A 26,980-nucleotide genomic window follows, 5' to 3' on the forward strand; every position below is an offset into this window, starting at 1 on the left:
GTAACTGTTTGGGGATGGGATTTGTCATATATGAGGAACCCTGCTTTTAGTGATGTGATCTCTTGGTATTTGATGAAGTGATGGATAGCAAAGCATCAGGGTCAAGCCAATCCAAACCGGTGTTATAAACCACGGAAGAAATCTTCCAGCAGGTTGGGAGGTCCCTGGTGTCACATCCAGAACAGAGCCCTGGGAATCCTAAGCCATGATCAAGGCCTCCTCTCTTCTATTCCCTCTGAGGAAAAATCCAAGCAAAACCTATCCAAGTTAGGTTCCTTGGTGCATATGAAAACCCAGGATAAGCAAGTGTTGATGGGCTTCACGTTAGCATAGCCCCAGCTGGTTTCTACTGCAGGGGTTCCCCCACCAGTGAGGGTGAGTTTTCAGACAGATTTTTGTCAGTGTGGTCTTCTGGAATGGGGAGCAGATTTCAGGTCCTGTACTGAATGACTTCATAGAAATCTTTGTTTCAGTTAACATAAAAGTGAGAAATGCCTAATTCACCTGTGGGGCAGGTGCCATCCAGCAAGGCTTTCATTACCCTCGGCCTCTGGCATGCTTTGAAGAGAAGCCAGGGAGGAGCTTGGCTCTGTAGCCCTGCAGAGATGAGTGATGGCTCAGACAGCTCAGGTCTGTGTCGGAGAGAAGCCGTGTGCCTAATGAACCAAGTGGGAGAAGTAGGGATCTGTTCCTGAGCACAACTTCAGTGTGGCTCCTCCTTGCTCCCATCAAAGGCTGAGCTCTGAATTCCCGTGCTGTGTGCCTTGAATTCAGCCGTGTTCACCCAGTGCTTTGCAGCACTCTGAAAAGCTCTGTGAGCGCTGTGCCAGGTAGGAGGAAGGATGGCATTAATTGCAGCAAGACTGGTGGTGAGATGGGAGTGAGCCTGGGCTTCCCAGGGCCGCGCTGTGCCGGGGAGGGAGCTGCAAGTTCCTCGAGTACCTCAGGTGCTCTGCTCAGCGCATGACACAAGTTTTCCCCTAAATAGCTTGTGGTGTCAGTCCTCAATCCTGCAAGGCTTCTTTTAAAGCAGCCAGCTGCTGTGCTCATGCTGCTGCCACCATGTAAAGGCCTTGATCCAGAGCTGCGGGGGGAAGGAGAGGGAAGGAGGAGCTTTACAGGAACACTTCATCAGGCCATGCCATTGTACGTGCCTGTGTACTCTGGCTCTGTTTAAAATGGCAAATTCCATCTCAGAGTCAACAGAGAGGGACGGCAGCTCCTGCCCTGGTGTGCCTGTGTGGGTGTGCCTTGGCACATGCAGGGCTGGGGCTGGGCTGCCTTCCCACACATGGGCTGTGGGCTGCGGGAGCTGCAGCTCTCCTGGCCCCTTCCAGAGCCATCCTGGCTGCATGGCCTGCAACACGAATGTTCCAGAATGTTTCTCATGGAATGACTCATGTGGAGGTGCATAAAAGGGCAAGGTGGTCGTGCATGGCTCTGGTTTTCTTTAGCCATGCAAAATTGTTCCCTCCTTTTAGAGTAATGTCATGGTTTGTGTATTAAAGATGCCAAGCGCAGCCCATAAGGGTCATAGAAACATCATCTGAGGAATGGGCTTGGTTCAGAAGTGACTAACTATGCCAATGAACTTCAGCACTAATTTGATAAATTCCACCTCAGTTTGCACAAAAGTGGCACTTTTTTGCCATTGGGTTTGTTTTACTTGGAAAATGTGCATGGAAGCATTTTTCATTTGATCTTCAGATACTTCTCCATCAAACACACTGAATTTATAAATAAAACCTGCTTCTTGCTAGTGGCTGTTCATCTGACAGCCAGTCTGCCCTGTTACTGCCTCTTACCTCATCACTGGGAATGTGTTGTTGTTGTAAGCAAATACAATCCCAGGTGAAGTGCAGAGCAGACCTGTTCTTCAGTTCCTCCCGTTCGTTTGGATCCCTGTGCTGATTAAGGGCAGCATCACTTACAGGACTCAGAATTTCAGGTACAATTTGCATCCAGAGAGATTCTTTTGAGTGGTTGTGACTCTGTTTGGGTCTGTTTGTGGGTTTGTTTCCTGTTACTATTTTTGCCAGGTTATGATTTAAAATATGAAATGCACAGTTCTGTATCAGGTTCCCCATATAAGATGTCTTCATGTATTTTTCATGTTCTTTCTGTAAGGTGATATTTTTTAAAAGTCCATGGTTTACCCTCACTTGCTAGTTTTCTATACTTCAGGAGTTACTGCAGGATTGTTCTTCAGTGCTCCAGTTCCAAAATGGAGAAGGAGAAATGTTTAGGAATGTGTTCCTAAACTTTTATAGAAAACTGTTTACATGTCTGTAACTTTGTGATTCCTGTTCTTGAAAAGTGCACATTAATTTTATCAGCGTTTCTCAGCAGCAGTGTAAACTTTCAGCTGTTTTTGTAGACAATCTTTCCCTTTCCAAGATTCAGTCTTCAGGTTTCATGACGGAAAACATTTTAGAACTTCCAATAATGCCAATACTTCTCTGCCAGAAACTTCCTCCTGTGACACTGCCTTTGCTCTGAGCAGAGAATTTTGGAGAAATGAAGCAGCCCCTTTCCTCATCATCTGGGTCCCTAAGCTTGAGGCTTAAAAGTAGGGATGGTAGCCAAAGAAACAGCAAATCACAGAACTACATAATGCCTGCAAAATTCTTCCAGGGAGGAACAAGTAAAGTAACTGGAAAAAGCTGACAGCTCCAGTCACAAAGGCTTTTTATCTAATGGGCACCAAAGCTAATCTGAAAACACATTTGTATGTGCTCAGAGTACTTTGTTTCTGGTGCCCAAATGAATGGATTTTTCTTTTTTACATTAAGATTATTCAGTTTCCAGAGGAGAAAGGGAAAAGGAGAACTAATGATCTTATTGATTCTTCCCCAGTGAAGTTTAAGACATCGCTGAAAAGTTTAAAAATAATTAAAAATTAAGGCAATTGGCTATGTTTGGGAGGAGTGACAAACATCTGCCTGGAAGAATAAGCACATGGTTCTGTGCTTGAGAAATTACTCTGTTCTTACCAAAAGTTCATTTTCTAACTTATTTCGGCGAGCCATGGGCTGGCACTTGAAGGATTACTGTGTGAGATAACATTCCTGCTAGCCCAGGGTTCGGATGGTGGATTGCTCTGTGCCCACCCAGCAAAGCACAGGAGGGGAAAACACGATCACAGAGCAGGTGAGGGTTAAATGCCAGCGCTGGGGTTGAGTAGGTGCCTTCAGAACAAAAATCCTGGGTTTATGGGGCAAAAGTCAGGATTTGCTGTCCGGATTTTCAGCCACTGGTGCCCGAGTTCCTGGCTGAGGCTGCAGCCCTGGGCTGTGATGTAATGGGATTCCTGAGCTGGGATTCCTGAGCGCTGAGGAACCTCCCCAGTTAAAGTGTTGCAAGCGATGGTTGTAGTATTCTGTTCATTGGCTGGGCTTTTTTTTATTAAATACTTTACAGAAACCTCGTGCTGAAAGGCTGTGTAGGAGATTTCCAGCAGAAATGCTGGATATTCTTTATTTGGGCACTGATACTCCTGATATTTGCCTTCAAAACTTGCTAGGCAGGAAGTTTTTCTTTTGTTTGTTTAATTAGGTTTTCAGTTTGCTTTGCCTGTCATTCAGGAGGTTGCAAAAACTGTGACTTCAGCCAGGCAGGGATTTCACAAACCTGTTGTTTTTACTCAGCAGATTCTCTCGTGCCCTTTCTTGCTTACACTTGGAGCTGCATTATTTTTAGGTTGTTTGTCAAACCCTATAGCAGCACAGCATTTGTAAACTACCATTCTTACAGCAACGAGTGTGTTCGTGGTGGAAATGCTACAAGAGGTCACCCTATTGTAAATATTATGATATAGGTGTGTGGGTATTTTTGCTGTCGAGTACAATCCCTATAAGAGGCCCAACCTAAAAAATAAACAAAGGTAAATGGTTTCAGATGTCTGATTGCAAGGACTGACTGATTTTTCCTGACTGGAAAGCACATTGTGATGAAATAGGGTGTGTGGACACCAGATTTGCTCCCTTGAGCAAAGCCTCTTTTTGGAGCCTTTTCTCCTTTGTGAAAGAAGGAAAACCACTTTTTTCTCTCTTTTTTTCCTGCAGAGCATATCTATATTCTGTTGGAATCCAAATTACCACCATTTCCACTACTTTCCATTAGAATATATTTGGGATGCAAGTGGCTATTTGTCTTAGGTCTTCACCCACAAACACAAAAGCAAACTGCAATTAAAAGGTATCCAGCTAATAAAATGCACTTCTATAGTAGAGCTTGTGAATTTGAGTGTTTAACACCAGCTTTGCTGTTTGTCTGGTCTTGGTAACCAACTGCCTTTCAATCTGGATGTTATACACAAATGTGGGGGAAAAGGATCTACTAGTTAGATTTTTTTTTAACAAGTAAAAATAGTTTGTAGAGTTGACAAAAACTGAGAGTTTCAGGGGCAAGCATAACTTTTGGAAGTGGTTATATTTAGGGTATTTATATTAATTATGGTTGTGTGGCACTACCTAGGGAGTAGTCGAAGAAGGAAATCCACTGGCTTAGAAAGGTGACAAATGCAGAATCACAGGGACTGTCCCTATCCAGAGGCAAGCAGGTATGGCAGTAGTGGTGCTGCAAGTCCGTAGGGAATCAGATATCTTCTATGTATACCTGAACATTAAAACATCTCCAGTTATTTTGATGCCTTTTCCTGGGCTTAAAATCAAGAGTCAAACCTGGTTAGAAGGGGAAAAGGGATTTTATCTTGGTATTTATTTTAAGGATCCTTAGGTGCACATGTCCAGGTCAAATGCACCGAAATGCACCCCGCCAACTGCCCACCCCAAAAGATCGGGTATAACATTATAGGTGTTACTAATTAGCAGATCTATCAAAGATTCCCCAATGAGAGGCTCGAGTGAGCCCCCCTCCCCAAGGAACCTTCCCCTGGATAGTTCTATCTCAGTTTACAGAATGTGTTCTGGAGAGCACCTTGGGGTCTGGGGCACACTGATCCCTGGCTACGAAGCTTCTAAAATGTTGAGTCTCTCAGCTTGACAAACAAGTCCAAGAATGTAGGGGAAAAGCACTAGGAATACAGAAGCTGTAAAAAGGTATAACAGGGGTATAAAAGAAAAGGCAAAAAATCTTCATGGCATCAATTTCATTCCAGTAATTTGATTTAGGTGTTCAAACTGTTGGAATGGAGGGTGTGACGTAACCTGGAGCCGAAGGAGTCTCTTGGGCATCATCCAAAACCTGTGATTGCATGTTCCTGCAGCACTGCTGTGTGGGTGCTGTGCAGTGCTCTGCTGTCTCATCAGCATTTTGGTCTCAAAGCTTCTTTCAGAAGACAACCACCTTCCCTGTGCTTGGGTGGCATCTGTACTTAGGGCTTAGATTGTTCTTGGTACAGACTAGAAAAAATCCACCTTTTCAGGACTTTTCTGTGACTCTTCATGAAACAGAATAATGTCCAAGTAATTTGATTAAGCAAAAGTCCTTTTATGTAGTTTTGAAAGCCTGTGAGAAATCACCTTGCAAGTCAGGCTGGTGAAGTGAATACCTGTGCCTGCTCGGGGAGCACTGGATCACATGGTGACACCTCTTTATTTCTGGAAGCAAAGTCGAGTTTTAGTCCCCTTCTGTACTCAGGGAACTGACTTAACTGATAACACTTCTTTCTATTTCCAGCCAGCAGGGCTTGAAACCTTAAAAATTAAGTTCTTTGTAGGTAACTGTTGCAGTGGGGATCCTGCAATATACATATATCAAACCAGGAGTCCCGTGGAAAGGAAATATATACGGACAGACAGATTCTTGATAGCTGTTTCAGAGATGTTTATTTCTCCAGCCACATGGCCGGAGCTCTGCTGAGGAACTGTTCCAGTCACGGGACCAAGGGTCCTTCTGCCCGCGCAGGGAACACAAACCAACCAAGGGGAACCCCGTGTCTGTCCCCTCAGGGCCCCTCTCCCAGGGCTCCATGGCAGGGGAGGGACCCCAACAGGTAACCACCTTCTGTGTGGAGAGTTGTGAGCTCTGTTCAATGCGCCACATGTATCTTCTGGCAAGACAGGGACTTCCAGAGTGCTTTGTGCACTTCCTGCAATCGTTATTTCTTTGTTAGCTGTGCACTGAACAGAACTTTTGGGGCAGAATGCTTGATTCAAGAACAAATCTTTGTGGTACATTCTGGAAAGATGTTTTATAAGAGCCCTGAAGCTTTTGGTTATCAGTCTGGCTGATGTTGGCTCTCCCAAGTGTCAGTGAAATTCAATAGGTCTGTTCTTGAAGGAACAAGGGCATGGGGAGAGATTGGCTTTCAGAAAGCAGCAATGACAACAGAAGAATGCCCTTTTGGGGTCTGGGAGGGTTTGGTGATTTTGAGCAGAGAGGCTTTTCCAAGGTATAGGAAGGATGGCCAGTGCATCTTTGCACCTGCCATGATGGACCTGACCTCGGTTTGGTTCTGTGCCTCGAGTCAGGATTTATAATGTGGGGCAGGGCATGCTTTTCTTCACTGAAATTTGTGTGAGCAGAGAGTTCTTGGTGGCCTCAGTGCCAGGCTGAAGGTCCCGTGAGGCACCTGGAGCTGGTGCAGGTGGGCCAGGGGCTGCAGTGGGTGTGTGTGACTCAGAGAAGTGTGTTAAAAATTAACTAATTGGTTAATTAATGTTCCCCCTGCAGGTGTTGTGAGTGCTTAAGATGCTGTGGGAGGAGAGACCCCAGGCCTCGGACTGTCTGGCTTGGCCACCCGGAGAAGAGAGATCAGAGATACCCTCGCAATGTCATCAACAATCAGAAATACAACTTCTTTACCTTTCTCCCTGGGGTGAGCATGAATGAAGTTGCTTTCCCCATTTCTCGGTGGTTTTACAGTAGATAAGTGCAGAATCAGGAGCTGGAGCAAATGGTGGGGTTGTGTTTGGTAGAGTTCACGCCAAGACTGCCTCACGGCAGCAGCAAACCAGACGCTGATCTGTCCTGAGTGTCCAGGACTGCTTTAGAACTGCCCCAAGTCAGCACTTAGTCACTAGGAGAGCATGCAGAAATGTTTCTGGTGGTTAGTTCAACACGTATAACATCCTCCCTCCTCTTTTTTTCTGCTTTTTTTTTAGGTGTTGTTTAACCAGTTCAAATACTTCTTCAACCTTTATTTCTTGCTCTTGGCCTGCTCTCAGTTCGTGGTTGAAATGAGGCTTGGTGCCCTTTACACATACTGGGTTCCTCTGGTAGGTCATTCAAGGTTTATTTACCCAAGAAAGTTTCAGTGCTTGACAAAATTTCTTGTGCTGCCTTTTCTGTGGGGTGTAAGTTTGCACCTTAAATCACATTTTTAACTTGCTTCCTGAGGCCTGTGCAGTGCATGTTGTAGAATGTAGACTTTCAGTGCAGTGAAATCCCTGGTAAAAGCCAGCAAGAAGTGAAGGGGCAGCTTTGGGACATTGCTGCTAAAATTCAATTTGTGTTAAAGCCTGGATCTCCATGAATTCTCTCTCAAATGCTGTATTGCATTTGCTGTGTGAATCTGCTGCTGGTTTTGTAGGATCCTGTCCTATAAATTAAATACAGGTGCACGTGGAGGAGCTCTCTTTGTGTTGTATAGGCAGTTGTGACTCGTCTGTGCCAGGTGAGCAATTAGAACTTGCGCATGAGCTGCCAGAAAGCAGGATAAGAAAATTCTTTGTTCATTACTGCTGCTGTTACAAGTGTTGGGGCTGGAATGACACATGAGATGACACAGGCAGTTGGAACATGTGGGAATGTTTTGGGGTGATTATTTGAGGACTCTTCAAGCAGCTGAAACCCAAGCTGAAAATAGCTGATGCTTTTTAAATTTTATTTTGGAAAGCAGGTGGGAATTGCTAGGTAAATGAACAAATGCATTTCATTACTAAATTAATTAGATCACACATTTAGATATATGTATGTTTTGGAAATCTTCAGTTCCTAAAATCATCCTGCTCCCTTCTTAAAGTTCCTTATTGACAAAAGTAATCAGTACATGGTTGCAATTTTCAACACAATACAGGTTGTAAAAAGTTCATTTTCTGTGATGCATGAGGAGTGTTTTAACTGTTTGGTGAGGCTGAGCTAATAGTCTCTAGGAGAAACATGACTTTGTGATACCAAGCCCATAAAGAACCGGTTTGCATTAATTAATTATTTTTTATACAGTGAAGGATGTGATATGGGCATTTCCTTGTGGCAAGAGGAAATTAAGTGACTGCTCATATGCACAAAAAGTAGGACTGAAGCCCTAATCAGGCGAACATGTAATTATACCATGAGTGGTGCACATAAATATCTTTGGAGTGTTGTTTGTGTAGGTGGAGTGTCTGTACACACACACACACGAAGGCACATGCATTCTCTATTTATCTATGTATATAAAAAGGGGGTTATACAGATTCCTGTATAAATTGCTATGTAAAGAAATCTCCCGGAGGAGTTGTGCTGACTTCAGTGGCTCTGTGGTGGTGGGAGCACTGAGATTTGTGGGATCCTGCCTTACCCTGGAATTCTGTGTAACCCCTCAGTCTCAGTTACTCACCTGTGAGGTGAAATGAAATATGGTACTTACATTCTTCAGGTAAACTTCGCAAAGATTTGCTTGGGGAGAGCATCATGATAAAACTGAAATATTTTTTAAGCAACAACTCTTTTTTAAAGCAGCTGCTGTGTGTTTGGTACTGGGAGTTTGCACAGCAGCACATCTCACTGTACTGATTTAGGCAGATAAGATAGAATAAGGCAATGCAGATTGTTGGCAGTGGCACTGATAAATATTGCTCTTCTTAGAGGCAGATGTGATTTTTTTCCTGACCTTTTCATCCCTCCTGTTTCCCCCCATGCTCCTCGCAGGGGTTTGTGCTGGCTGTCACCGTGATCCGCGAGGCGGCCGAGGAGATCCGATGCTACATGCGGGACAAGGAAGTGAACTCGCAGATCTACAGCAAGCTCACAGCCAGAGGTCGGCTCTGTGGCTCCGGAATCCAGCCCTGCTGACAGCCAGAGCCAGAGTTCAGGCAGTGGGAGGGGGCTGTGGGCTCCCAGGCACGTGGCTTCCGTGGCCACGCTGCCGCCGCCGAGCCCTCGGGGTCCGGGTGGCCGCTCGTGGGTGGCTCCTCACCAGGCTCTGGGGGAGGCTGGGGTTTGCTGAGAGATTAATGGAATGGTCTGGGTGGGAAGAGACCCTAAAGCCCATCCAGTTCCACCCCTGCCATGGGCAGGGACACCTTCCACTGTCCCAGGCTGCTCCAAGCTCTGTCCAAGCTGGCCTTGGACACTGCCAGGAATGGCCACAGCTGCTCTGGGCAGCCTGTGCCAGGGCCTCCCTACCCTAAAGAGCCTAAAGAGACTGTGAGATGTGTGTGTTTGTCAGCAGCAGCTGATGTAGCTCCTCAGGACTGGCAGGATCAGCTCTTGCACTTTCTGTGTCCATCCCCTTCAGCCTCTCTCCAGCCATGAGGAGTTTGGAGCCCTCATTTGTGAGGGAGCCCAGGCTGTGGCTCAGCTGAGCCTGACCCTGCCCTGGCCATTGTTCACAGCTGTGCTGTACCTAACAAAGACATTTAAATTCTCATTTGAACAATCCAGTGCTGCCTCACTATGGAGTTACTCCTAATACCATGACAAAAAGATGGTGAGGCCAGGGTTTTGTTTTAAAAAGGGAATGAACAGAATCTGAGCAAGTTTTGGTTCTTTTCCATTTCCAATTTCTTAGTTATAAAAGTTTACACCCTTGAATTAAGATGCAGTGATGTAGGTGTAGCAAAATATGCTGCATTTGTAGGAATAAGGCTGCTTTTTAAAAGCAGTTGCTTAAGGCTGGATATATTTCACATGCCAGGAGTTATGAGGCAACTCCAAACTGGGGAGTTTGAGTTTCTGAATATTAAATCCCCTTTTAATAACATGTTCTTACTACAACACTTAAAATGCTTGGCAACCAACAAAAGCCTCATCCAAGAGGGGTGTACTACATCTATTTAAAGATATAAAAGAGTTGCCTTCTGGATTCTATTCAATGATCTATAAGGGGCCTGACCTCTCCTTTAGTTCTTTTCATATTGCTATTACGTTTCCCATGAATGATTTCCCTCCCCCCAGTCCTTTAACTTTTCTAATTTTATGAAAGAAAGCAAGGAGGATTGGCAGCTGGGCACTAGCTGAGAATCTTAAGCCCCACTGTATTTGGCATGAATTTTGTGCAGAAACAGGAATGAGACTCTGTAGTATAGTTTAGAGTAGAAAAAAATGTAGAAAATTATTTCTGATTGTCACATGGTTTGGGGAGAAAAATAATTTTCTGTCTCTCACTGATCTCAGTACTGAATTTTTTGGGAGAGCTGATCATCTCCTTTTCCACTGATTAAAGCCTCAGCACCTCTGAGAATTACCTGGGAGCAGGGAAGAGCCTGGTGAGGCCACGCTGGCTGGGGATGGAAATTTGGGGTTTGATTTATCAGTCAGAGAAAGGAGCTGGGTTTTCAAGGGAGACCATCACCAGCTCAGAAGTAGGAGCAGTATCAAACTAAGTTGGGAACAGCTGATGTGAACAATTAGTTTTCAGTGTAGCTGACAGTAGGACTTGACTTGGGCTGTTTACAGACTGTTTCTTTTTTTTGTTGCTGTTGAACAGCACAGGTCATGCCTGCGGGGTTTTGGCACAGCCCCGTGCTGAGACCTAATGACAAAAACCCCTCCACCCTAAACTTTTTTTATCTTTTTACCCAGATGATCCATTTCTGTTCCAAAATGATGAAACCAGCAGACTTCTGGAAAGCATATTTTTTAGTGGAAAGCTCTCCATTTAAAGGACAGCTGTTTGGATTGTTATAAAAAATAATCAAATTTCAATCCCCTATTCATAAACCCACAAGCCTCTCTGTGTTCAGGGGTCTGTGTTCTGATCTGCTTGATGGAAAGCTAGAACTGTGCTTGCAAATTCCTGGCTTGTTTTTCTTCTCTGGCAGCCCCCCCTGCCTGGGTAGCGCTGCATAATAGAGAGAAACTCCAGAGAAAAGTGGGAAGGGACCTCCTACTGCGGGGTGCTACTTAAGATACAGATCATTGGCATTTACCAGCCATATAAAAACAATATTTTCCCAAACTCTGCAAGTCCTGCTCCATAGCATAAGGCTACAAAAGCCAAAAGTCTGGTGCAGCACATCAAACAACCCCCCCCCCCTTTTTTTTTTTTTTCTATTTTTTAGATGCATTTAACTTGTTTTAGTAAACCTCTGGCTTCATCTTTAATTCCAAAATTAAGTGTTTGGAGCTGTGCCTCAGTGAAGCTTTGCAGATCTATTCTGAAATTTTGACTTAAGTGCTTGCATGGTAGAAAAAGGCATCTCTTCTGGCTAATATATTTATTCATTTAAATAATCTGCTTTCTGGTACATCCATCACACTGCAGATTTGGTGATAATTTCAAAGATCATAGCTTAAGTTGGAACAAACTGTTTGCATTTTATTATGTTTACTTTCTTGACTTTGAAAAAGATAAATCAGGATACAGCAAAGAATGAAACAAATACCAGACAAATTTTAACAACAGATTTTTTTTAACAAGAGCTCAAGACTAGTTCCTTTTAAAAAGTGTTGCACACCAACTTCTAGTCTGATTGACTTAAGGAAGTACAACTGAAAGTGATATAAATGCTAAATAAACCTATTTATTTTTAGAGGAAGCATTTCTAGTTGCACTTAGAAAAGTAGGAGTTTATAATTACAAAGATACTTTCATAGCAGAGCAGTACTGGGAAATGGAACAGTTGTGCTATTAGCTGGTTTTAAACATGCATGAGAAAGCATCTAATGTTTAGGTGGCAGTTTCCCCACAGAAAGAAAAAGGAATTATAGAATTCCCAAGATCAAAATAAAACTAATTCAAGTAAGTTTCTTTATGGGAGTCCTGAGTCAAAGGAAACATCTGGTCCTGGGCCTTCTTAGCAGGACGTGTGGTACACACTGCAGAGATGTCACCCACGGGGGCCAGGGAGGCTGGAAAAGCAGAATTAGCTACCTAAAAAGGGCATCTCATTTATCCAGGAGTTATAAAAACGTGTGTTGGTTAGAAAGGTCCCCTCTTTCCCCTCTTTGTTTTACCCTCAAACAGCTGAGGTTGGGAGGGTTCGTGAACAAGACAAATCTGCTCCAGCTGCTTTGGGTTTTCTCATATTGGAAAGATTTTAAAGCAGATGATACTGTTTTCAGAATAATGATCCCAAAAGCCTTTTATGTGCGTAATGATAGGAAATCATCACATTACAGCTTTGTCCAGGCATTAATTTTTCTTTTGCACAATGATTTTTTACCTCATTAAGGAAAACCTTACAAAAGTAAGTTTCCCTGAACCCTGCAGGTAGTGCTGCTGCTACTGACAGTCACCAGATAAATCCTTGTGATCCTTAGGAGAATACAGAAAATGGGGTTAAACAAATCCACAGCTTTTTTGCACATTGGGCCAGGAATGGCTGTGCCGGTGTGGGGAGAGCACACGGGCTTTTTTTTTCCCCCCCTTCCTTTGCACAGGAGAATATTCAAAAGCACTTTTTGTTGTTTTGTGAATAACCGTATTAAAAGGGGAGGAAGAGATGTTATCTGTCAGACCCTTTTAGTGTCATAGTACCTAACTTTGTATAGCCCATACACAAGACTGCCAGGGATGCTTTTTTTGATCCTCTTGGAGTGCAGCTTTTCTTTTCAAGCCTCAGCGTAATGGACTCTTAATCCCCGGTTTGCTTCCTGCCCCAGCAGAGATGTCTTTAGCCCAGCATTCGTTTTGTTTACCTTTTTTTTTTTTTTTAACAAAAAACCCAAAAAAAAATCTCACAAGGCAAACTCCAGAATCCATGAAAGACCTATGAGATATTTGTGAAATGGGCCATGACTGCTTATAATTTGTAGGAATAATTACAGCATGCAAGGAAGTCTGCATTTATTAGCAGCAGTGGTGAAGCATGTTGTTAAGCACACAGTGTGTCACCAAAGCAGCAGGCTGCCCCCAGCCCAGAATGGCTTTCATTGTTAATTTGGAGCAGAAACTCTGAAGCATATCCTGAGAAGGATGCTAATGAAGGGACTGCCAGTAGTAAAATCCCAGTGACCTTTGTGCTTTGTGCTAATTTCTACTCCCCCTCCCTTCCCCCTTCTGCTTTCCCCCAGAGCTGCTATCTGGCCAGTTAGCCCATGAATTTTGAGGTACAGTAGGAGTGTTGTCTGTGCCAGGGGGAGCTCCACGTGCCTCCCCCACTTCCACTCAAATCACAGCAGATTAAAGAGGCTTTTGTTGAAATACAACAGACATGTAGAGGCAGGGTTCAAATTAACTGATTATAAATCACTAGTTAGTCTGAGAAGCCAAATCTAGAGCTGGCTAATGATTTGAAATTACTAGCCAATTGTTAAATTAATCCCCTGTTTTAGAGCAACTGGGAAATGTTTGACAGCTGCACAGGAATAAATATTTACATGATTTCTGTAGGACCTGTTCTCTGCAGGGCTCGTTTGGCCAGGTCCAGCAAGAGGCAAAGGAGAGGTGGCAGAGCTGAGCCAGACACTGGAGCTGCGGCAGGGGAGGAAATGAGCCTGGATTTTAGATGGGCCCATTATAATTTCAGCTTCCAGGGCTTGGCTTGAGAGTCAAGCTTTACATTTTCAGGTGCCTAAGGAAAAGGAGTTGGATTTGATGGTTCCCTGCTGTAACTTTCTGTTCTTGCTCTGTCATCTGCCTGATGCTGAAAGTATTTTTGAATTCATGAGTTAAGCAGTACAAAAAAAAGAGTTTAAGGAGTTATCATTTGTTGTTTCGGAGTTATCATTAGGGGGCAGCCAGGGGTTTCTGCATCCAGGGTTGAGGTCTGGAGGTGTTACATGAGGGGCTTTCAGCCCTTTTTGGGGGACCCACGCCATAGTGGGAGTAGTGGGCTCAGGAAGTCTTTACAGGGCAGCGTTGCCCAATTCCTGTGGTGGAAACATTTCCCATTTTCCCCCACCATAGTGCAGTGGGAGGGAGGGAAGGAGCACCCCACAGCACCCCTGAGCCCTGTCCTGCTCTGCTCTAACACACTGGCACCTTTCCTTTGCAGGGACTGTGAAGGTGAAGAGCTCTAACATACAAGTCGGTGACCTCATCATTGTTGAAAAGGTTTGTCTTTATATTCATCTTTCCTGTGTACTTTTATTTTACAAGACCTTGGAAATGAGATCTTTTAAATTCATACATATTTTACAATAGGCTTAGAATGTCAGGTGTTGAACACAAGTTAAAGTATTTTATCACTTGTCAGGGTTCCCCACACCACCAATGGCATCATTATCTTTACAAATGAGGGCAAATCAGTAGGCATGCACCTATAACCTCATTTTTCTACTTAAACTACAGCAAGATAAAGAGCCTCCCTATCCTTTCTCTGACTGTTAGACACAGGTTAAATACCTGATACGAATGCAGCATCCAGGTGTTTGTTTGGGTATAAACACTGCAGTTTTGGGAGACCCAGTGATCCATTTGTAGGCACTGGTACACACAGGTATATTTCCCCCTTTGTACAAATTTTTATGTGGTTTTCTTTATCCACTGAGTTTATGTTTTTCCCACACACTCTCTGCAAGCAGCTGTGACCTCTAAAGCCATTAGTATGAAAATAGTGCGAAAAGAGAAAATTGGTAGCTGCAGATTACAGATACAACCTTTGTGCTAACATGGGACTCCTTGAAAGGAAACCAGCATTAGTTTAAGATTTCTTCATACTTCTAGAATTACTCTCCAGCCCTTTTGTAAACCTAACCCTTGGGTCTGGTCAGTGGGAGCTGGCACCAGTTATTATCCTGCACTTGGAATTCTGCAGGGAAGCGAGTTCAGGATTCAAAGCAAACTAAATCCCAAGCTCCAGGCTGACAAAGGAATCCTCTTTGTGCCTTTGCTGCTCTCAGTGGGGCTGGGGAAGGCGCTGCACACGCGTGCAGGGCTGGGTGCACAATAATGGCCTTTCTTCTCCTCCCAGAACCAGAGGGTCCCTGCTGACATGATCTTCCTGAGGACGTCGGAGAAGAATGGTAAACATCTGGAACCAATTGTCAAAATAGCCATTAACCTTTCACTGGTTGTTTAGAGAAAATTATCTTTTGGAAATGTGAAAGAAATAGATAATAGTAAAATTTTAGAGAGAGAGAGAGAACTCAAGTGGTTTTATGGACCACCACTTCTCAGGATGTTATACTCTCGTTTTGTTTGCTAATCAAAGGATGTAGGGGGTTGAGTCCAGGGTAAATGACTCTGGTTGCATTTTAGATACAAATCATTTTACTTGCTGTTCGGGTTTGTTTTGTTAAGTGTGGGATAAGGAAATGTTTGATCAGAAGGATTAGAAAACAGATAAATGGGAACATTTCAAGTGTCTTAAAAAGTATAGCCCAGAGAATTCTGGCCTAGTGGAAGGAAAGGAATGTGGTGCAGGAATGTCATCCTTTCGCTATTAATAAATGTGAATCAGACGCTGTTTTCAGAGAAGGAAGGATATGCATATCCTAGAGGGGAAGCCACCCCATGAGTTATCTGTAGATGTGCCTAGGGCAGGTGTGGAAGGATCCCTGACTGCTGTTGCCCATCCCCAGGGTCCTGCTTCCTTCGCACGGACCAGCTGGATGGGGAGACGGACTGGAAGCTGCGGCTGCCTGTCACCTGCACCCAGCGCCTGCCCACGGCTTCTGTAAGCTCCTGCCTGCAAATTCTGTGCTTGGGAACTCTGGGCATGTTTTACCTGAAAATGTCTGGGTGCTGCAGTCCCTGGCTGTTTTCAGGCTGCAATTTCTTTTATGGGGCACGGACACCTAATAAGTCCCAGGAGTCTCTCAGGTGCCACCCCAGGAAATCCCCCTCAGTGAACTGCTAGCCCAGGTGTGTTTTCTGTTGGACTCTTGGGCTGCAGTAGGTAGCATGGTTTAGAATTGCCTTCCCTTGATAAGTAACTCTTGCCCAAGTATTCTGTTAAAACTTTAGTACATTGCTAAGCTGTGGCTGACTTCTCTATCTGTTTGATAGGACCTGCTGCAAATCCGCTCCTATGTCTATGCAGAAGAACCCAATATTGACATACACAACTTCGTGGGGACCTTCACCAGGGTGAGTCTGCTGGCATGTGCTTGAAATCAACCAGAGATTCACCAAGGTTTATGAAAATTCTCCACCCCATCAGAAATCCCTGTGCCAACTCTCCCAGCAGCCCTCTCCAAACACCTCTGTGGGACTCTTGTCATCCTCTGCTCTTTTGCATTCCTGACAAGTGTGTTTATTTTTCTCTTTATCCTGTTGTAGGAGGACAGTGATCCTCCAGTAAATGAAAGTTTAAGCATAGAAAACACCCTGTGGGCCAGCACAGTGATTGCATCAGGTAAGGTGGAGATCCATGTAAAATTGTTTTTAAGGGAGTATGTTAACAATTTTTAAAGGTATTTCTGTGATGGAATAATAATTCTGTCAGTTGGAGAAATTAGCAGTTGGAATGAGGTTACCCCTTGTCCTAACACCTCTGGGGAGCTGAGCTGACATCTAATTGCCTCTTGGACATTCCTAGATGAGAAAGAAGTGGAGTGGCCTTTGGGGCCCTTCTTTAGCATCCAGGACCAGAATAGCACTTAATTGCTCTCCACATTGACATCCTAATCTGTAACAGAAATGGTGTCAAATGGATTCTGGTAACAGAAGCTAAGATGAAAGATTTCCAGGTAAGTGCTTCCATTGAGTTTGTCCAATATACTCTTAAAAAAGGAAAAAAAATCAAGTCTTTGACAGATTTTGACTCCTGTATACGATAAACTCCCAAGGCCTGAGATTAATCAATGCCCCCTTGTAGAGGCTTGTCAAAGTGAAAGCCTTGTTCCTCTCCTGCCCAGTGTGTTTGCCGAGTTTGCTGGGCAGTAGCTGGAAGAGAGTGGAATTCTGGAGTCCAGTTCTGGAATTAAACTTGTCAAATAGAGAGACTTGACAGTGCATTTGCAAATATAATTTCAAAGGATTTATGCAATTGAGTCTGTTTGAAATGGCCATAAACCTACTAGAAACACTCTTTTTTTTACAGATCAATGTGTCTTCAAGCTTTTTCTAGTCCTGGCAGGTGCTTCCTCTCATTTTGACTGACCTATCAATACAATACCCAGTTTTGTTTCTCCTGTGGTAATAATAAATAGCCTGTCATAGGTTGTTTCTGTTAGAAGAAAATGTGGATATTATTTTTCTTCTGCTGGGAGCTGTGGTGCCATCTCACTGGGGCAGGCCTTGTAAGATGAGGCAGAGCAATGTGCCTTTCTCCATCTGCTGTAGCAAGGCTGGGTCTGACTCTGACTGTTTGCAGTGGATTTGGAGTAGCTTTGCCATCTGCTGATTTGAATTGTGATGATCTTACCACCACCTGCCATCTGGCTCCAGGCATTTGTTGTTGTTTTTGGGGGTGTTTTTTTAAAGGAATGTTGCTCAGCATATTTTTAGAAACCACCTCTCTTGAATCAGTCTTATTTAAAAATAAGTCACTTGCAGCTTGTTAAAACTTTGATCATTAATGAGAGCAGGGGAATAGTAGAGTATAAAGTAGGAATGTATTGGCAGTAGTGCTTTTTTTAGAGTTAGTTTTCTCCATTTTACAGATTCCTAACACTTGGCAATAGCAGCTTTTAAACTGTTGATGGTAGATGGCTTTTTCTTCATGGCATTTTGCAAAGTCTTTAAGAGAAAACCCATAGAAACCCAGTAGTTTATGGTGCTAAACTGAATTATGTTTCTGCAAGAAGAAAATGGAGAACTTTGTTGCTCTCAGCTCTTTAGCAACTGTCGGACAGAGCATTAAGATCCACGGATGGGCTCCCAGCAGCTCCATCTGTTACAGGAAGGTAGGAGTTGCTATGATTCACTTTGGTAGGAGCAGTATTTAGATAAACACTTAAAGTAAATTGTAGATTTTAAAATAAGGTAATTCTGTCTTTGAGCCCTGAAACTCATTGAATTTACTCTGATTGTATCAACCTTTACCAATGAATAACCGTAGCCCAGAGCTGGTTTAATTTTGAGACACAATGAAGGACCACTGTCTGGTGGAAGGCAGCACCAAAGTGGGATTCCAAGGGGTGGGAGGACATCCAACCAATCCTCCATTCCCTACCAACTTTCATTTATAGTGTGGAGAGACAAGTGGCATCAAAAGGGGGGCAGGGAAAGTAGAGCAAAGCTGCCTGCTCTTCCCATGAGCTGATGGAGTCTGTGATGCTGCATCAAGTCCAACCCTGTGACTGAAGAATTACTGACTGGAGGATGTTTCCTGTTCCAGTCTGTGTTTCCATAGGGGTTGTGTTGCAGATACCAGCTTTTTGAATTTCTTGTTGCTTCTGAAATTAGTCTGCTAAGAATCCTTTCTACCTGACAAGTATTTTTATAGCAAAAACCTTTGTGTGTGCAGGCACTGTGGTGGGAGTTGTCCTCTACACTGGAAGGGAACTGCGCAGTGTGATGAACACTTCCAACCCAAGAAGTAAGGTACGGTGAAGAAACAGGCTTATCATAAATAATAAGGGTCAGAAATGGATAATTTTTTTAAAGAAGATCCTTCCAAATGCTCTATGTACACACTATAGGGACAACCTCATAGGAATAATTAATATTTTCCAGCCTGTGATTTAAGGTAGTTACCATAACAGAACTTATTTCTCCTTTTTTTTTGATCCTATTATACATGTGTCTTCTCACTTTTTTAAGATTGTCAAAACCATTGTTTTACATGTTCATAATGGGACAGTCCCAGTTAGAATAGAAAAGCTTATTTTGCTGCATTCTTCTGTTATGGCAAAGCTAAGACACGGTGCAGGGGTGTTTACACAGTCTGCAGCTTTTGGCAGCGTGAGTCCTCTCACACCTCTGCATGCTCTGCTGTGCTTCTAAGGGATGGAAATACCATTTAATAAGCTGGCAAGAGCATTGTTTATACATTTAAATATGTTTGTAGTGTTTTAGAAGAAGCTGACTAGTGGAGAATGGCTCTTTAGATAGAATGGCAGTTCATTTCCTTTGTGAATATTGTCCTGAGCTGACATCTTCATCTGTCTGCTTGAAATCTTTCTCTCCTACTGTTCTAGATTGGCCTTTTTGATTTGGAGGTGAACTGTCTCACCAAGATCCTGTTTGGGGCTCTCGTGGTGGTGTCCCTGGTCATGGTGGCCCTTCAGCACTTTGCAGGCCGTTGGTACCTCCAGATCATCAGATTCCTCCTGCTGTTCTCAAACATCATTCCCATTAGGTAAGGGGACAGCTGTTAATGCTGCCCAGCAAAATGCTGCCTGCTCGGTGTGTTCCTCCCTACCCGTTCCTCATTTCATGGCTAAGCAAGTCTAGAAGTGGAAATGAAGTTACTGTTCAAATGTAAGAATTGCTTTGTTGTTCTGCTGAATTTGTTCAATTTATGAACCCATTTACTGGCTCAGGCTGTGGATTAGGCATTTAAAGCCCCTTCTCTCAGTGTTTGGACTGCCTGGTTACTTTGATTAGAACAGAGCAAAAAATGGAAAAAGAGGGTTATTTATACAGCATGTAGTGTAATACATTTAGAGGTGAAAGAAACTTTAATATTAAAATTATACTGTATTAGTAGATTAGTAACTTACTTTGGGTGCAGGACTGGGATTCATTTCAGTTCCATTTTTAATCTGCTCTCTGGTATCCATCACTGTCCTTACTCTGTGTCCACCTTCCCCTCATCCTATTTCATGGTAATTTTGTCATCTGTCTTTGCATTACAGTGTAATTACATTTGCCACTGGAGCACTAACTTTGAGTAAACTTCTCCTGAAGCCCCCCTTTGGCATCTCAGATTCACTGTGGAACTCGTGTCCTTCCATTGCACTGTGGCACTTCACAAGGATTTTTTTCCAAAGTTTACCTGGTGATACTTTTCATTTTCCTTTTTCCCTTTTCTCCTGCATAGTTTACGTGTGAATCTGGACATGGGGAAGATTGTGTACAGCTGGGTGATCCGCAGAGATTCCAAAATCCCTGGCACTGTGGTTCGGTCCAGCACTATCCCTGAGCAGCTGGGGAGGATATCCTATTTGCTTACAGACAAAACAGGTACTGGTGCAGAAAATACAGTTTTGAGTCATGGTATGTTGTTGTTTGGATTTTGGTATGTTTTTGGCCAGGAGAAGAGGGTAATGTGAGATTTCTTTGGACTGGAAGAAATACACATTTCCTGTCACTTTGTCAATATGATTGAATTAATTTTTGAACAAAAGTTCTGCATTTTTTTTTTTGTTCTGAATGCACTGTAAATAAGGTAGGACAGGAATATTATACTACTTGAAGGAACACTTAAAGCTATTAAAACAAAAGCTGAGAGTAAAAATAAAATTAAAAGCAACTTTTTAGAGCTAGTTTTTCAAAGCCAGGTTAAGATAACTTACATATATGGGCAGAAACTGTCTGCTGCTGTCCTTACACTTGTGAGCCTGGGCTTGAATTGAAGGCCTGAGCTGTAATGAAAAGCTTGGTCTGACATAAAATCCTGGTCCCGCTGAAGTAGTGTCCAATTTCTTTTGTGGTTCCAGTGGGACCAGAACTATGCTTGCAGCTCCTGCTGGCGTTGACTGTGGGGTGAATCTCATGCTTCTTTATGCACCCCCACTTCCCAGGAGAATCATCCCCCAGGTTTGTTAATACCGGGGTTTTTTGCCGGCCTCGGCTGTGCTGGGAGCAGTGCAGTGACCAGTTCAGGCCCAAATTCAGGTTTCTCTGTGTTTGAGGCACAGCAAGGACAGGAGGTGTGCTGGGGAATGGGGGTGTCGTTCCCACTCCATGGTGCTGCCTTTTCCCAGGGACGCTCACCCAGAATGAGATGGTTTTCAAGAGACTCCACCTGGGAACGGTCGCGTACGGCCTGGACTCCATGGACGAGGTGCAGAGCCACATATTCAGCATTTACACACAGGTACAGTTAACTGCACTCACTGACTCTCTGTTCCCAAAAGTTTTCCACATCACTGGGCTAATGGTGAATTAATATGGTAGGGATCTGCTTATGAACTACTTTTGGCAAAGTGTGAAGGTCTTTGGATGCTTAATGCATAAATTGCCTGTTACATTCTGTGGGTTGTTTCACATCACATGCAAGTGTAAGTGTGTACCTGTGTCTTGTTGCTGAGGTCTGAGTCTAAAATAATGTTTATTTAGATATCCAGCTGTGTCTTTCCTTTCTCCTTCCTAGCATTTGAGTCTTCTCTTGGTGTTAAGACCCTTAAATTACTGAACTGTATTAAAAAAACAGTCCAACAAAAAACCCCCCAAATCACAAGCCCCCAAACTTCAGATCTATTTGCCTTCATTTTATACTCAGTCTCTGGACAAAACTTGACTACTGGTTAATTATTTGCCAAATCCAATATTTGTCAGGAACATTTGGGTGACTGACTAGTCCAGTGTGTGAGCAGTGACTGAGTGCACTTCAGCTCAGGGTTTGCTGTTGGATTTTGGCAGCAGTGCTGATGAGCAGTGATACTAAATTTGAAGATCTTATGGGTCCTAATCACTAGTGTGGAAAATAACATATGGAATTACCCTGGTGAGGGATATGTCTCATAAAACTTTTATAATTACCACATGAGATTCCTTATAATGAGAAGCATTTGCTGGCAATGATTCATTTTGAACTGTAGTTCTTATTCTTTGCTCTTATTTTTACCATCTTGTGGCCTTTGACCTGGAAGTGAAACTTTTGTCCTCTTGACACTAAAGGTTAACAGAGCAGGAAACTGGATCACTGTGTGTCCCTTCTTCAACTGGGATAATTTAGTAATTGTGCAATTATCTGAAGACTCTCATTCTGATACTAAAAATAGTATTAAAAATTAAATGAATGTAATTAAGATTTTCTAGCTCCATACAAGTCATCTGTTTTGTGTTTTCAGCAGTTATATTCTCTTGCATAAGAAATCCAAGTGACTCTTAAGTTTTCCAAGCCACTGGTCTTTCGTGGGGTAAAAAAATGGTTTCTCTTTTTTGAGGTGTGTGTGTCACCCTTTGGTGGATCTGCAGAAAGTGGCTTTTTCTTGGTGTGCCATCCAAAACTTTGGTAAATCTTTTGGGGCCCTTTGGGAGCAGTGCTAAAGGAGCTGGGTTGCACTGGAGTGTTGTCTCGTTTCTGGGGACACGAGCCTGCACAGCCGCTTCGGTCTTCGCTGAAGTAAAAACTTGCTTTAAATACTACTTTTTCCCAAGAAAACACTGCATTCTGGTTTCTTTTGTCCCCCAGCAGCCGCAGGACCCCCCGGCCGTGAAGGGGCTGTCGCTGGCCACCAAGGTGCGGCGCACGATGAGCAGCCGCGTGCACGAGGCGGTGAAGGCCATCGCGCTGTGCCACAACGTCACCCCCGTGTACGAGTCCAACGGCGTCACCGACCAGGCCGAGGCCGAGCGCCACTACGAGGACTCCTGCAGGGTGTACCAGGCCTCCAGCCCCGACGAGGTCAGTCCAGGGCCGTCAAATCGTCCATATGACCTTGCTGGCTGCTGGAAAACCCCACAGTTATTTGGGGAAAGTGCTCCAGTTTAGTGAAGGGGATAATATTTTAATGCATTTGTTGCTCTGATAAGCCATGAATAGACCGTAAGTGCCCTCTCAGCTGTTCAGCCTCTCTGCCTGAAGCTCCAGACTGGTATCTGGCTGCTGTACCAGCCTCTGCATCACAGAATTTTGCTCCTGTTTTCTTCACCTTTTGTCCAGGGTATATTTTTCATTTCAATGCCGTGAATCCCTTTGACCACGTTTGGTAAATTTTGAGCAATCTTACCTTGTCTGGGGGAGGACAGCTTGTGGAAGAGGGTTGGAATGCTCACACAGTTCAGCTCTGCGAGGTGTTTGACCTTCCAGACCAGTGAAAAGCTGTAAATCACTGTAACCACAGCACATCCCACATGCAGGTGCACAGAGCCAGTGCCCAGGTTAATTCTGGGCAGGGAGTGAAGTGCACAGGTTTGTTTGAGAGCAAAGCTGCCAGTTCTCTGCCAGCACCCAGTGCAGCCAGGGCTGTGCAGGTGGCACAGTGGGGAGAAGCTTTAGAGCTCTCCAGAGACTCACTGGAGACTTTTACTGAGCATATGAGAGATCAGGTTCAATACAGGACTTACAGTTCAAGTGCTGTTTGCCACCCCCTGAAAAATTTGGGAAATGTAATTATAGTGTTGTTTCCTTCTGTGACAAAGATGGGAGGAATAAAATGTGGCTTCATGTACTGGTTATGCTTCTTGGATACATCTTTTAGTGCAACAGAAGTAACAGACTTTGCTCTCTATTAATTTGTACAATTACATTTGCTCTGTGCTGGTGAGACACTGAAGTGTGAAACTTCCCCTGAGAATCCCACTGAGAGAGTATGAGATCAGATCACCCTTTTGACCACATTCAAAGGGTTCTTCCATTTATTGCCTTAAACAAACCAGCTTTGCCTCTGATAATCACTTTTCCACCTTTGCCATCAGAGAAGAAGCTGGTTTGCCTCATTGTCAGAGAAATGCTTTGCATGGAATTAAATGCACTCATTGGAAGCCCAGCTGTGTGAGGATTTTGGGACTGTTGTGCTACTGAAAGACTGGCACAGAGCTGCTTTTCACACTTACATACATTCAAAATATTCCCTAGGGTGTTTTTCTCCCAAAGTAGGCAGTTCATTCACTTGGTACAGTGTTCTCCTCTGTGCATTATGCAAAAGCTGCATTTCTGCTGTGCCCCCCTCCGTGGCTGTGGCTGCAGTGAGGTGCCAGCAGCAGCTCCTCCCTGGGCAGGGTGTGGGTGTCCTGTCCCAGGCATGGGCTGGGGCAGGGTTTGCTTCCCTGCTCCCCTCCTCTAGAATGTGCTGCTCTCCCTGAAAAGGCGGCGTACAGAGAGAAGTGCCTTTGCATTGAAACGAGTTCTGAATGATTTCCAGATGGTCATTTTTGTGATCAGCATCTAAGTTGGTGGGTTTTTTTTCTCCTAAAGCATTTACAGGCTGTTTTTGCACAGATCTTGGTTTATTTACATATATACTGTGGTATATAGTGAAGTCAGTGATTTTTCTTTTACTCTTTATACTGTTTTGTCTTTAAAATATTTACACAGCAATTTTCCTGAAATACCCAGGGGATATTGTTTATTTGTTTTACTATAGGATGATAACTAATCTGTCCAAGATTATTGTTTAAATTATTTTTTCCTTTCTTGTGATATCTTAAGTAGAGAATTACAGCAGGTTCAGAAATCAGATATGCTTTGCTGCACTGAAGAAATTTTGTCTGTAGGTCTTAGATATACAAATATTATTTAGCCGTGCTCTGTATGTCATCCTAGATGGTACAAAATGCAGGAGCTACACAAGTGGAGTCCTTGAGAAGGGAGTAATGCTGTTAAATAACATTCCCTGTAGGGGAATGGCTTTGGACTCCTGTTAAAGCCAGCCTTTGAAATCCTATATCAATAAAATATTGCCGTGGCAGGGAAGGTCAGTTTATGAAATGAGTACAAAAACTTGTATTCTCTTTACTTTAACAGCAAGGGTAATTTCTACCAGTTGGCATAGGATTCATTTCCTGTAACAGAAAGCAGGATTTCCTAAATTTGTTTCCTGTGCACGCTGCCATTTAGAAGTCTTGAAGTATCTTTATTCAGATATCAGTTACAGCCTTGGGGCTCTGCGAGCCAGTTGTCAGTTGCAGCCATACAGTAACTAACAGGGGAAATGAAATAAATATAATCTGATCAGAGATAAGAGTGCCTGGGATTCCTGGGCAAACAGTCTTTAACCCTGACAACGGCGGCAGCTGCCAGGACATGAAAGGGTGCGGGATCAATTGGTCTCTGCCTGCTGTCTGCCTGCCTAGGCAACCTAAAGGGGACCCTGCAGAGCAGCTCATGGCACAGAAGGATCAATTTGTCTCTTTAGAATGAAATTTATTAGTCGATATCCACTTCAGTGGTGGCTTGGGTAATTTAATTGTCGGAGAGAGCAAAGTTTGAGGATGCTGTGCTGAGCTGCTGGGGCTGCTGTGCTTTGAAATGCTCAGATCTGTGTCAGACCTGGCCTGGTCTGAGCTGCAAAATGCTGGCAGAGACTTTATTGATTTCCCTCATCAGTGAGCATGGGCTCCCTTGAAGGTGTTTGAGGCATTTCAAGCCTGCTTTTAATTCTCCTTCCTCTAAGTTGTAAATATACTTTTGCATCCTGAATATTTCTCATCGTTTGGCTGTGGCTCAGAGCACCCGAGGTGTCTGTGAAAGGAGATGCTTTAACAGGCTGAGCTGGGAGCAGAGAGTTGTACCTCCAGGCCTTTGGAGCTCACCAACACGGGCAGAAGAACAGCCAGGGCTGCACTCACTGAACATCACGTAGCATCATGCTGGGAATAATTCCCAATAATTATTTATTAACCAGAGTATCAGAAAGCCAAGCTCCATCTCTGCTCTGGGAGGCTGCTAGGAGGATTATCTAACTGCACACTTTAATGCACTGAGGATGGCTTGAGGAAACTTTCGAGAAAGATAAGCTTGAAAGAGCCTTTGATTTGTCGTAATCTTTGTGAGTAAGCCTGCACAAACTTATTAATATTAAGCCAAATATTGATTCAAATTGATTTAAAGGTCTTTCAAGGCAAAGCCAACTCAATTACTTTTTTTTTTAATCTGACAATTTAAGACTACTTTATGAAAGGAAAAGTTTGGTTTAGGTTCTCTTTTAAGCCTGATTTTGGGATGAAAAGGAGCTGAGTTCACTAAAGATTCTCCAGTTAGTCCCAATTGTATCAATTCATTAGTAAAATCTAGACTCAGTGCATGTATTTACAGGTTCTAATTTTATTTGTGATTTTTCCAAAATAAATTTCATTTTTAACGGAGGTATTTGTGGTTGCTTGAGACAGTAGAGGCAGAACCTGAAAGGCAGAAGGGATAATTAACCTTCCAAGTCGACAGCAACCCTGTGCCCAGCACTCTTGTGCCATTGAAAATGTCACTGTAAAACACTTCCAGTATTTCAAATCTGTTTAGGGAAAGTATCCCTTGATCTTTTCTGGAGGCCAGTGATAGATGGGCTCATGTCAGCTGCTGCTCCATCTGTTACTGCCCAGACAGCTTCTGCAGTTAAATCCCAGCAAGCTCAGCCTGAGATGGATGTGTCAGCTGAGCTGGGCACTCCGGGGCATTCTCAGGAAAGCAAAATACAGACTTTGGTCTTCTGGCATGGCTCTGCTTGCAGTCGAGTGGGAGCTTGTAGAGAACTCAGTTTTGTAGGTCTCTAAATAGTAGAGGCTGCAATCAAAACGATGCCCACCTCAGTTCAGTTAAACCTTGAACAATCTAGGGGCTGTTTTGGGGGTTTTGGTTTTTGGGGTTTTTTAATCTTTAGGAAGAAGGGTTCTCTGCTAAGAAGTGTCTGAGCCAGCCCTCAGCTTTCTTGCTGATCACTGCAAAATTGTTCAAGTTTGTTGTTGAGCTGTTACTACTGAACACATAGAGAACAACACAGAGCTCATTTTGTTTGGGTTTTTTTTAAACGAATTTTTAATGTGCTGCATTAGTGTTTCTGGCTTTGAAACTGTAAATCTGGGGTGAATGCATCGTTTTGAATTCTTAATGTCATAGACAGCGAGCTGAGAAGTGGCACTTTCCGAAAGTAACTGTTTGTAAAGGGATTTCCCTGATGTGCCCGAGGAGGTTTGGGCACCCCAGGGCTGGGTGGAGGATTCCTGTGCCTGCCCTTGCTGAGGGTTGTCCTTTGGAACAAAATCATGGAATCATTTAGGAAAAGCCCTCCCAGCCCATCAAGTCCCAGCTGTGCCTGATGCCCATCTTGTCCCCAGCCCAGAGCACTGAGTGCCACCTCCAGCCCTTCCTTGGGCACCTCCAGGGATGGGCACTCCAAACCTCCCTGGGCAGCCCCTGCCAAGGCCTGAGCGCCCTTTCCATGGAGAAATTCCTGGTGTCCAGTGCAATGGGGCAGTTGAAGGCAGGGAGGTGACCAC

The 26,980-nt window shown here is 43.8% G+C and overlaps 1 protein-coding gene across 4 annotated transcripts in view; it reads left to right on the top strand.

Annotated features, from left to right (window-relative positions):
• The window catches only part of ATP9A (ATPase phospholipid transporting 9A (putative)), a 55,429-nt gene that overhangs the window by 7,745 nt on the left and 20,704 nt on the right, over positions 1–26,980 (top strand). For 3 of the 4 annotated variants that reach the window (XR_004243471.1, XM_032126746.1, XM_032126744.1), the window contains exons 2-14: positions 6,637–6,781; positions 7,068–7,181; positions 8,815–8,923; positions 14,046–14,104; positions 14,964–15,015; positions 15,574–15,668; positions 16,001–16,081; positions 16,274–16,349; positions 18,405–18,481; positions 19,078–19,238; positions 19,923–20,065; positions 20,809–20,921; positions 22,242–22,454. Coding sequence is in view for 3 of the 4 variants with exons in the window: in XM_032126746.1 (XP_031982637.1) it covers positions 6,637–6,781; positions 7,068–7,181; positions 8,815–8,923; positions 14,046–14,104; positions 14,964–15,015; positions 15,574–15,668; positions 16,001–16,081; positions 16,274–16,349; positions 18,405–18,481; positions 19,078–19,238; positions 19,923–20,065; positions 20,809–20,921; positions 22,242–22,454 (1,438 nt within the window). In the remaining variant the exon portion in view is untranslated. The remainder of the gene's footprint in view (positions 1–6,636; positions 6,782–7,067; positions 7,182–8,814; positions 8,924–14,045; positions 14,105–14,963; positions 15,016–15,573; positions 15,669–16,000; positions 16,082–16,273; positions 16,350–18,404; positions 18,482–19,077; positions 19,239–19,922; positions 20,066–20,808; positions 20,922–22,241; positions 22,455–26,980) is intronic. The other variant, XM_032126745.1, reaches the window with a different exon arrangement.

The sequence above is a fragment of the Corvus moneduloides genome, chromosome 17 (genome assembly GCF_009650955.1).
Source record: "Corvus moneduloides isolate bCorMon1 chromosome 17, bCorMon1.pri, whole genome shotgun sequence".
Taxonomy (NCBI): domain Eukaryota; kingdom Metazoa; phylum Chordata; class Aves; order Passeriformes; family Corvidae; genus Corvus; species Corvus moneduloides.